The sequence below is a fragment of the Dreissena polymorpha genome, chromosome 9 (assembly GCF_020536995.1).
Source record: "Dreissena polymorpha isolate Duluth1 chromosome 9, UMN_Dpol_1.0, whole genome shotgun sequence".
Classification (NCBI taxonomy): domain Eukaryota; kingdom Metazoa; phylum Mollusca; class Bivalvia; order Myida; family Dreissenidae; genus Dreissena; species Dreissena polymorpha.
Window position 1 is genome coordinate 85,232,312 of NC_068363.1, and position 12,938 is coordinate 85,245,249.

At 35.6% G+C, this 12,938-nt stretch overlaps 1 protein-coding gene across 4 annotated transcripts in view; it reads left to right on the plus strand.

Annotated features, from left to right (window-relative positions):
- Positions 1-12,938, plus strand: part of LOC127846688 (pregnancy zone protein-like) — a 573,673-nt gene that overhangs the window by 164,920 nt on the left and 395,815 nt on the right. For all 4 annotated transcript variants that reach the window (XM_052378170.1, XM_052378172.1, XM_052378173.1 and 1 more), the window contains exon 12: positions 2,926-3,039. In XM_052378170.1, coding sequence (XP_052234130.1) covers positions 2,926-3,039 — 114 coding nt within the window. The remainder of the gene's footprint in view (positions 1-2,925; positions 3,040-12,938) is intronic.

Below are 12,938 nucleotides of genomic sequence, written 5' to 3' on the forward strand. Positions count from 1 at the left end.
AAAAGACGCACTTCTTAGATAAAAAACACACATTTTGCTCAAATCTACACTCAAAAGCGCACTTACAGATGAAGAAAACACACAAAAAACGCACTTCCTAAATAAAAGACGCACTTCTTAGATAAAAAACACACATTTTGCTCACATCTACACTCAAAAGCGCACTTACAGATGAAGAAAACACACAAAAAACGCACTTTTTCACTAAAATAACGCACTTGAAAAGAAAAAACGCACAAAAAGCGCACTTTTGAACACTGAAAACACACATATTAACAAAAAACACACAATTAACGCACTTTTAAGTGCGCTAAATGTGTGTTTTGGTAAAAAGTGTGTTTTTATTTGACAAGGGCTGAGGCTAATGGGAACAAAACTTCACACACACAGGGCTATAGATAACTTTTGGGGTATATTGGGTAATTCACCCCCTGTTTTTGACATCAATAGGGTTTTTGCAAATTCAATAGTTTTAGCAAAAATTTTCACCCCCTACTTTTGAGCTTAATTGGGTTTTTCAACCCCGTTTTTTTAATTCAATTTGGTCATTTAGGGAATGACGTATATGATATAATAAAAATTTACAAAGGTTACTATATTATTTATACAAATGGAATTCAAAAAGGTACCTGTAAATAATAACAAACAATTACTGAATTTCTGACCAAATTCATTCATTTTTGCGTTGAATAAGACCGAGTTCGTGAAAATCGGTGCACAGTTGATGAAGTTATGGGTGTTCAAAGCGATGCACCCCGTTTTCGGGTCATTTTGAGTTGAATACCTTGAAAATGAAAGTAGAAATCTGACGGGTCTACAAATAATTACAATAATACCCCAAAGATTGATAACTGCTGGAAAGACTGCCTTCTTTTTTTTATAGGATGGCATATTAATTTTCGGGCACATTTTTGTACGGAAAATAACCAGTCTTAAAAATACGCCCCATGTTAGTAAGAATTGTGTTTTGTGACACGAAGTTTTTTACGGGAATTACGTCATTAAATTTTTATTTGCGCTTTTGTGCGCGTTGTTTTAATTTAATTACGTTTTTGGTTATTTTAATTGCGTAATAACACAAATACGTTTGTAATCTATAGCCCTGCACACATGCATTAAGCCTGGTTTGCCCAGCGCAAGGATAATATGTTTAACCTGGTGTTAAGTGAAGTTAATTATCCAGGTTATAAGGTTGTGTCATGTTTCTTGGGCATTTGGTATCTGAGTGGATGCCAGGGTCAAATGAGGTTTCAGGTCAAATAGTGTTGTTTGCATTAACCCATTTATGTCTAGTGGACTCTCCCATCCTTCTAAATTGGATCAATTTATTTCCAAAATTAGGGATGTCTAGTTTTTAATTAATGGGTTTATAAAACTTGGAATGTTGCAAGCAACCATGAAAAACAAGCTTACGGAAAGTCATTTAAGGTCATGGTCACTGCAATTAAAATAGAATAACGGTTTCTGTTAAATTACATATTTGTCAGGTGGTGGTATTTGCCGAAATTTTGTATTTAGGAGGCTTAAATGAAGAAGTTGCTTAGGAGAGCATGAGGGGCCTGTCAAAATAAGGTCACTGTTATTTTCATTGAAAATAGAGGAACTGTCCCAGCTTAATTACTGAGGTTAACTTAAGTAAGGGTGCAGATATTGTTCTGAAATGTTGTTTTTACTTGACTTACATACAACAAAGTTTATGATATCATTATAGGGATAATACACGTTGTCTCGGGCATGATCATCTGCGGGCGCTTAAAAAACTCGTTTCGGAATTGATTTGAGAGGGCCCGCAGATGATCATGTCTGACAAAATGAGTATTTTCGCTATTATTGCCTACACAAATCACACATACCAAAATAAACTAAAATAACATTGCAAACAATATGTCTTGTTCATTCAACATCAACAAAATAATTTGATTATTTCATATGACGTCATACAGTTCAAGGTTGTGTTTTACATATGCCTCACTCGGTCATCATCAGAAATGACGAGGCTTTACCTTCAGATAGGCAGTTTTCGATTTAAAATGTGTTTAAACAGTGGATTAATGCAAATTTGAAATGCAGCAGCGCAAAGTTAAAAATGAGGAATTAATTTGGAATTTACTGGTCGTGACGGATAAATATATCGTCAGAATAAGTCATTGTTTTCATAGATGTTTCTTTCGTACAGGTCTATCTAAGTATCTTATTTCGTTCCAACTGTATTTTCAAAAAATTAATACTGCCAATATATTGTCACTGAGGTATTTCAAGCATAAAGCAGGAGGAACATTGAAGGTGCATAAACACTTACATTTACAGCATAGTCTTTTAAAAGTGTTGAGTAAATAATCTTAACTTCTTTGACTTTGCCACTTAAATAAAGCTGTTGTCAAGAGAGTGCAGATGGTATTATTTGAAAAGTGGATTGAAATATTCATTTCCTTTATACCTGCATGCATGAGGAAACTGGTGCTTATTCAGTTCCCCATTTATGCTTGGAAAGTCATCAAAGGCTGGGTTTATTAACAAAGTTCATAATAACTTCATTGAATCCACTAAGAAGAAAGAAGACTAAGGGAAGTAACTGCTCGTGGACCAGTTTATGGATGTGAATCACCTTGTTAATACACAATTTCTCCCGTTCAAGCCCTCCTTTTGCCAAGTTTCTGCACCCCGCCAGAGGGCATTATAGATAGAGTTTATGCAATAATAGTAAATAAAAACTTAAGTTTTTGAGCATGTTTTTTTGTGTGTATGTAACTTACATGCCGAACTAGCTTAGGATTGCATTTAGTCCTTTTTTAGTCAATGTAACAAAAATAAATGATAAACATTGTTCATTTGGTAAAAAAATTAAAACCTAAATCATGGCATGGCCATTTTAATTATTTTTAATTATTTGAGTAATATATTACATGAAATCTTTTTTACTTTCAGTTTGATGGTTCCTATGACTTTGATTTTGGCCTCTACGAAACCATTGTGATGCCATACTACAGTGCAAAAGGCATCGACTTCTTTCAGCCTTACACAGCCTACAATAGTATTACGGTAAAAACATCAACCTTGAATGGCTCATTTTCCTTTAAACTTAAAATAACATTACCTCTACTTTATAAGTTTTCTTGTCCTGCAAAACTGCACTGGAAAGAAGACTTAATCATAATGGGTTTACTGAATTTACTTTTCATCACATATTTAGTCATGTCTTATATGTGAGTTGATTTTGTTGGTAAATGTGGCTTGCACTATTGTTGATAAATGTGTCTTTCACTATTGTTGGTAAATGTTGCTTGAACTATTGTTGGTAAATGAGGCTTGCACTATTGTTGGTACTCTGAAACTCCAAAATAACGTGGATGAAGGGGTTTAATCCACGCAACAGCGTTATAAACGGAGAGCGTTATAAGTTTAGAGCTCATTTATTACAAGGGGCTATAAAAACAGGTATAGTATAGCCTATTATATAGGTCCTGTGTATTGCCATGCTGTGTTGTAATAAGCAAATACATGCATATAAACCGAATCGTATTGATAACAGACGATAAATATGTTCAAGAATTTCATAAACACAACCATTGAATATGCCTTTTTTCAGAAGTGTTTAGTGAACACTGCATTATGGGGCAGAGCTTTCATTGGACAAGCGAATTTAAATTTAGATTGAATGCAATAAGATACATGTACACAGAAATGTTTTATTGCGTCATACGCACACATACAAAAAAAACGTGCTTCCCGGGGACTTTCTGATACCGGGAAAAAATTAACGAGAATCTCTGTTAATAATTACACTGCGTTAGCATGTAAGTAAATCGTCTGGATTATTTAATTAATTTCTTGAACACGAACTGAAAGATTAAATGTCTAAATATTAGAATGATAATGAAATGACAGACAAACTTGTTTAATACTGTGCGCAGTATATTTCACGGCCGCTCCTTTAATATAGTCCAACAGCAATCAAATCAAAGTAAGAAGGTTTTAATCGTTTTGAATAACTAATTTGATAATTGTCCCACTTGCACTTAACTTATTGAAATAAGCGCACTGAATCGCTCTGATGAGGAATACATGTAATAATCACTGACACGCGAGTTTTTCACACCTTTATTGACATTACACAACAGATTATTACACTGTTGGTGTTGTTTAGCCTCGAAGCGATTAAAATCGGTTAAACGGATGTTGAATAAAGCAATCATGATGTGATCGCCGCCATCTTTGAATTTTCTGAAAATACACAAAGTTGCATAACATGAATTTGAATCAGAAATGGATGATTGGAGGAAAAAAAAGGATCCGAGCACCCCTCGCGTTATATTGGACATAGCTTTATAATTGAGCGTGTTATATTGGAGTTGCAGTGTAAATACAGCTTGCACTATTGTTGGTAAATATTGCTTGCACTATTGTTGATAAATATGGCTTGCACTATTGTTGGTAAATATGGCTTGCACTATAGTTGATGAATATGACTTGCACTATTGTTGGTAAATATGGCTTGCACTATTGTTGGTAAATATGGCTTGCACTATTGTTGGTAAATATGGCTTGCGCTATTGTTGGTAGATGAGGCTTGCACTATTGTTGGTAAATATGGCTTGCACTATTGTTGGTAGATGAGGCTTGCACTATTGTTGGTAAATATGGCTTGCACTATTGTTGGTAAATATGGCTTGCACTATTGTTGGTACCGGGTTACTGTGACTTGCACTATTGTTGGTAAATATGGCTTGCACTATTGTTGGTAAATATGGCTTGCACTATTGTTGGTAAATATGGCTTGCGCTATTGTTGGTAGATGAGGCTTGCACTATTGTTGGTACCGGGTTACTGTGACTTGCACTATTGTTGGTAAATATGGCTTGCACTATTGTTGGTAAATATGGCTTGCACTATTGTTGGTAAACATGGCTTGCGCTATTGTTCGTAGATGAGGCTTGCACTATTGTTGGTACCGGGTTACTGTGACTTGCACTATACTGGTATTTACAATTTTGTAAATGTTCATGCACGTCGACATTCTGAATTTTGATTAAATAATTTATAGAAGCAAAAGGCCAATAGCTTTTATGTATAAATAAGGCATGTTTAGCTGACAAATAATACACTGATTGGAGTATTTATACCATTTCTTCCATATACTTCATAGGTCAAAATAGTGCACTTATGTTTTAGTTGCAGAGTTATTTGTCTTTAAAGGGACTGTCAACCACGAATGACGAAAAAAGAAAAGTTCTAAAATACCGTATTTTTACAATTGTTAGTTTATATTGATTAAAATATCACGACTAGTATATTACTTGAAAAAAGTTGATATTTTCAGTATATTCGGTAATAAAATTTCGCGATGTGAAATCGAAAGTACATCGTGGAAATAGGTGACAAAACGATTTACACACTATAAATAACGCAAGTAGATTGATCATTTTATATATAAAATATATACAATTCACTATGCATGCACAATTTGCATTTCTGGGTTTACCACGTGTCGATGATAATCAATCTACTGGCGTTTTTTATAGTTAACTGGTATATAGTTACCTGGTAGACATACCCAGTATACAGTACAGCCAAAGCGGCACAAACATAATCCGCAGCTACGCCACGGCCAGATTATTAGTCCGCGGTGGCCGAATCGTGTGTTCACGCGGCGTATCGCCGTGGCACTCGGCATCGATCCGCGCAACGACGCCGAGTCTGTATTAACCTCGCGTACTTTCGCGGAGTAAATCCGCCGCATACGTACGCGGCGGATCGAGTGAAAAGATATCCACCTACATGTGCATACATGTATGTGTAGCGTAGAATTAATTACGCGCAACTGTTTATGTTTCGTTCGATTATCATTATTATATTTGTAATCCGAAACACACTTCAGAATTTTAATGCGAACGCGTCCTTTGGCAAATTCTTGCGTCAAATAAACAGTGCTAAAATATCCTTTGTTTCATAAAAAGCGCGCGAAAATTATGCTGACATGTAGAACGTCGTTTGGAAAGTTTGGGTGTATTTTGTGTTGTATAAATACATGAACATCATGTCAGGCGTAAATCGCGTGTTCAGTGAAGAAAAAAACGCCCCGATTAGACGTTATTTCATCATCTCTATAAAGAGTAACAAATGCCTAAATGTATTTGATACTTAAGGAAATATCGAGAATGTTTGTGTATCGTAAATATTTACCAGCATTTGCTTTAAAACTGGAATATACGGGATTATCGGGTAATTAGTAGCGATATTAACTGTATAATATGAACAAAATAAAACGTGTTTATATTCGCATATTCAAACAATAGTTGTAATAAGCTGATAATTAACAAAACTACAAATACGTCGTCACCGTCTTGATTATTGATGTGGCTTCAAACTGCTAATTTTCTCAGCTAAAATATAATAGCGGAATCAACATGCAATTAATTTATAAATCCACCATATGCTGGAGCCTTGACCACTTGTATGTGCGAAAACATAATTACGTGACCTTGTTTATGTGTGAATACATACGCTACGGGCGGGAAACAAACTTAATAATTGGCCAGACACATTAACTATGCTTACATGTATATGCTAATACAATCCGCGCACAATAAATTTATTATGATTTTAATTATTATTATAATTGTTCTTTCAAAATTTGTTAATTACATGTAACTAATAATTATAAAAAAAAATATTTCATGATCGCATCGACTCGGCATCATGTCGCGGACCGCGGCATGCCTCGGCGGACAGATGCGAAGTTTCGCGGCGAAATGCGACTTGCCGCCGCATACTGATGCGGCTTCAACAACTGACGCGGCATCGACTCGTTTCGCCTTGCCGCCGCGGATCGCGAAATACGTTTGTTCCGCTTTGGCTGTACTGTATTTTTTACCAAAAATACAGAAAATATGAAAACTTAACAACTTTGTTCAACTAATGTAACATACCAGTCGTGATATTTTAATCAATATTAACTAATTATTGTAAAAAAATACGATATTTTACAACTTTTCTTTTCTTCGTCATCGTGGTTGACAGTCCCTTTAAGCAAATTTGGGAAACTTTACATTATTTTATTATTTTTAGCTCATCTATTTTTTGAACAAAATTATGAGCTATTGTCATCACCTTGGCGTCGGCGTCGGCATCAGCGTCTGCGTTGGCGTCGGCGTCTGTTTAAGTTTTGCGTTTAGGTCCACTTTTCTCAGAAAGTATCAATGCTATTGCATTCAAACTTGGTACACTTACTTACTATCATGAGGGGACTGGGCAGGCAAAGTTAGATAACTCTGGGGTGCATTTTGACAGAATTATGTGCCCTTTTTATACTTAGAAAATTGAAAATTTTGGTTAAGTTTTGTGTTTAGGTCCATTTTATTCCTTAAGTATCAAAGCTATTGCTTTTATACTTGCAACACTTACTAACTATCATAAGGGGACTGTGCAGGCAAATTAATGTAACTCTGACTGGCATTTTGACAGAATTATGTGCCCTTTTTATACTTAGAAAATTGAAAATTTGGTTAAGTTTTGTGTTTAGGTCCACTTTATTCCTACAGTATCAAAGCTATTGCTTTCACACTTGCAACACTTATTAACTATCATAAGGGGACTGTGCAGGCAAAGTTATGTAACTCTGACTGGCATTTGGACAGAATTATGGGCCCTTTATACTTAGAAAATTGAAAATTTTGTTAAGTTTTGTGTTTTGGTCCACTTTACCCCTAAACTATCATAGATATTGCTTTCATACTTGGAACACTCGCAAACTATCATAAGGGTACAGTAAAAGGACAAGTTGCATAACTCTGGTTGTCATTTTTACGGAATTATGGCCCTTTTTTGACTTAGTAACTTTGAATATATGGTTCAATTTTGTGTTTCGATCCACCTTACTTCTAAAGTATCAAGGCTATTGCTTACAAACTTCAAATACTTTCATGTTATCATGAGGTTACTGTAACTGGCAAGTTGAATTTTACCTTGACCTTTGAATGACCTTGACTCTCAAGGTCAAATTATAAAATTTTGCTAAAAATGCCATAACTTCTTTATTTATGATTAGATTTGATTGATACTTTGACAAAACTACTCTTATCTGACATACCACAATAGACTCCACCCAAACCATCCTCGTGCCCTCCCCCTCCCCCCCCCCCCTGAATCATCCCCCGCCCCCCCCCCCCCCCCCCCCCCGAATCACCCCCCCCCTAATTTTTTTTTTTTTAAGATCATCTCACAAATGACCACCACACCCTCACACTATACTATACCCCCACCCACCCCACCCCCCCAATTTTTTTTTTTTTAAGATTATCTCACAAATGACCACCACACCCTCACACTATACCCCCCCCCCCCCCACCCCACCCCCCCCCCCCAATTTTTTTTGAAACGGTTAAAAAACACAAATATTTATTTTTATTATTTTATGTTTGAAATACTGTCCAACCATCGCACCCAAGAATACCCCCCCCCCCCCCCCCCCCCCCGAATTCCCCCCCCCCCTAATTTTTTTTAATTTTTGTTTTTGTTTTTTTAAGATCATCTCACAAATGACCACCACCACACCCTCACACTATACTATACCCCCCCCCCACCCCACCCCCCCCCCAATTTTTTTTTTATATAAGTTTTAAAAACACAAATATTTATTTTTATTATTTTATGTTTGAAATACCACCCCCCCACCCCCGAAATTTATTTTTTTGCATTTTTGGAAGATAATGTAATAAATGTCCACACCCCCACACTATACACCCCTCTTCACTCCACCCCTCCCTCCTTTGTGATTGAAAATGAGAGTCCCTTCACCTTTAAAAAGAAAATAGATGAGCGGTCTGCACCCGCAAGGCGGTGCTCTTGTTACATGATTATGCTCCCGGTAGGGTGGCATATAGCAGTTGAACTGTCCGTCAGTCCGTTTGTCCTTCAGTCAGTCCGTCCGTCTGAAAACTTTAAAATTGACCATAACTTTTGCAATATTGAAGATGGCAACTTGATATTTGGCATGCATGTGTATCTCATGAAGCTGCACATTTTGAGTGGTGAAAGGTCAAGGTCATCCTTCAAGGTCAAAGGTCAAAAAAACAAATCCAAGGGAAGTAATAAGCTTTAAAGGGGAGATAATTTCTTTTTTTCATTTGGCAGGTACAGATCATTTTTACAAGGGAAGTAATATTTTTTAAAGGGATATAATAAAAAACAAAAATAAATAAATCCAAGCGGCGCAGTAGGGGGCATTGTGTTTCTGATGAACAGATCTCTTTTTTAACTTTGTACTTTGTGGCGCAAACTTGTTTGTGTGTGTATCCATACTTTAATCATTGTACATGTGTATTTTATGTCCCAATCTTATCTATAATTTTTCTGGTTATCAACATGAATATGTTTATTAATGTTGTTTGTACATTATCTAGAAGTGTATTTCACACTATTTGTTGCAGAGTTATAGGCCCTTGAACTTAATCAATGCATTCAATATTGCAATCTGAAGCTGTTTGTCTTTGCATCAAAGATTGATGTGAAGTAGCAAACAAAATAATTTTTAGATTAATTTTACTTATGCTCAACTTTTTCACTCCTTGACATAAGCAGTTGTAGAGGTATTTGATGATTGTACTGATAAAAGTAACTTAGTACAAATGTCAATATTTATCCATACTCATTTGTATGCAGGCTTGATAGGAAGTGAAGCCAGTCAGTAGCAAACCTAATGTGATAACATTGTGAAATCCTTGCCTAACGAAACAGCTGTATGCAGGGTTCCAATTTGTTTAACTATATCACATATATCAGAAACAGACAACATAGCACTTTTATCACTAACTTGTTCTTAATCGATCTAAAGAGACCTGATAAAACCCAACTGCATCTTTTTTTCAAGTCTGGAAGTGCAATACTTCAGAGACATGAGCATGATAAATAGCGACAAAATTACACTCAGTCTAATCACCATGGTAATGATGTTAATACAATGGCGATGGTCGTGCAAAAAGCTAGTTATAAAAGTGCAAAGGGTAATTAAAAAAAAAAGATTTTTTTTAGAAGGGTGCGTTTTATACTCAGAATTATATGAAAATTAAGAAAAAAATCCTTGTTAAAGTTTTTTCAAATAATTTATTTTGATAAAACAATTCAATTTATATGCATAATTTAGTCTTTTATGATTGTGAAAATAAGAATAATATAACAATATTACAAATGTGACCTAGCGCATGCTGTTGAAAAGACTGACATGTTAAACATGCTGTTCAAATCAAACAAATATTGTATTTTTGCAAAACCTCCATTAATCAAAGACCTCTGAAAATGAAACAACAAGTTTGGCCCCAACACTGTTTGGTCTAGACAGATTTCACTGTGGTTTCTTGTTTGCCATTCCTTATGAAAAACACATGTATCTTTTATGTCAGTTTTTGTCACATATATTGCAAAAAATATACAAAAATATCTGTTGTCTGTTAATAATTAAAGACTGTTATTATGTTAGGTCAGATTTAAATTGCTAAATACATTTCCATCCCAAAAACATTAAGTTACTGACTAATCAATCCCTTTTGTCTCTGTGCCAATTTAGAATAAATGTATAGCTACATTTTGCATAGAAATGTGCACTTGGCTTTCTTATTAGAGAATTGATATTCAGGGATTGTTTTTATACTCCCTGGATATGTTGTAATTTTTGAATGATTGTATTTTTGCAATGAAATATTGTTCAGAGTATAAATATCTCCAAAACTAAAACAGGAAAGAACTTGAATCCTTTATAAGTATGTATATATTGGTGAGAGGATGTGAAGTTCACAAGAGCCTGTACTCTTGCTTCCATATTCTAAAAGTTATGGCCCTAATTAAATATTTTGTTATGGGTCATTTTTGTTCGAGGCAAATACTTAAAATCATAAGACGTATCAAATTTCAACTAGGCGTAAGCGTTCTTGAGTTATCATCCGAAAACCATTTTACTACTTCGAGTCACTGTGACCTGTGACCTAGTGACCTCAAAATCAATAGGGGTCATCTACAAGTCATGATCAATGTACCTATGAAGTTTCATGATCCTAGGCCTAAGCGTTCTTGAGTTATCATCCGAAAACCATCAGGTGGACGGACGGACGGACCGACATGTGCAAAACAATATACCCCCTCTTCCTGCAAAGGGGGGCATAAATATGGAGTGCATATTAAGAGACATGCTCCTGCTTTCAATATTTTACATGAAAGTAAATTGCCATGCTGAAATTTTGTCCGGGTGGTTGGGGTGGGGGGCAGGGGGCGGGGGAATATCTTTACTAAAGCATGAGGTATCAAGATAAAACTTCATAGGCTTGAAGGTTGTATTTTTGGAAAACCAGTAATTATGACTGACCTGCCAATGCCCTCCTCCAAAGTGGCAAACTGGGGTATTTCAAGCACAATAGTGACTTTTCTAGTGTTTATTTGATTGTAAATTGTCTTTTTATGTTCAACTCAATACTTGTTCAATTAATGGAATGTCAAACACTTCACACTTTCTGCCTGCCCTACCATATGCCCAGTACATACATAATGAACAATTCAAACACAGAGTAATTGTCACAAATAAATATCTCTGGCATAAATATTGGTGGCTGTGGTATTAATGTGCTGCTCATCTTCAAGACCCTGGTATACAAATGAACGACACTTAATGTTTTGATCAGCACAAATGTCTAAGCACTTGTGCACCATTAGAAAATCTCAAAATAATTTGTGCTTAGCACTTATCACAAAATTTGCAGAGGTCCTTTTGCACGGCCTAATTCAAATTATCGTCTAGTCTTCTAGACTTTTGCAACTGACTTTTAACTGAAATACTTAAATATCAGATTAAAAGACTGCAGCAAATTCAAAAGCAAGCATCTAGAATTGTAACCGATGTTTCGCATAATCATCCAAGTAAAAGCATCCTCAGGTCACTGCACTGGCTCGCTATACATGCACGTGCAATGTTCTAGATACTAGTGCTCATTTTTATTTGTGAGCAAAGCTCACAAATAATGCAGACGCAATTTTGCAAATCAGTATGGGTCAGTATGCAGGGCTAGCTACGGCAGGAACCGTAACCCGTGACTGCCTGTGTGGATAACTCCAGTAAACTTTAGCAGACGATAATGCTAAAAGCTCTGCTTTAATCACCACATCTACCTGTTTCACTGGTACATAGTGTATTTAAAAGCCAGATCTCACTTGCTTGATTTTGCGGTGGTAAAATGTTAACCTACATTAACTAGTGGGCTGGGTTTATCTGCCAGTGATTTGCTGATAACATTAGAGTGTTTATAGACCGTTCCAGCATTTAGTCATTACCCAATTATTTCCCCTGAATACTCTCCGCGTCCGCCATTACACTGCTGCTAACAACCGGTAACATATATAAGATAGCACCGATTATTCAACCGATGAATTTCTTTCTAAATTCTAAGGCCGTCTTGACATGACCTTGGTCGTATGAAATAAAGTTTTTCTGCCAGGGGAGATGTTACACTAGTGTTATGACAGAAAAATGTTTGAAAAACATGCATTTTTATGTATTTGTCGAGGAAAACTTACACATTGACACATTAAAAAAGCATTTAATTAAATGCAATATTTTTCATTTGATTATTTGCATCAATCTTAAAATCGTGTAAGCCTTTGCATTCCAGTGTTTAATTGCCCCTTTGTTCTGCATAATCCGATTATCTCGTTTTGATCAGATATTGTCCAGACTTAACTAACAACATGGTGTCATAAACCAAACTGGGTGGCAGATGACAGTTTGGTCATTATACACAATTGATGATGCCACCATGTCTACTCTTTCTGGTAGTATTTAGCAGTCATTTGGTTGGATAATTTACCCCCGACATACTTAACAGTTGCGTACATTAGATATGTTACATATTGTACAAATTAAAAGTTATGTCCAATATAAAATATCAGAAATTGTACACCGT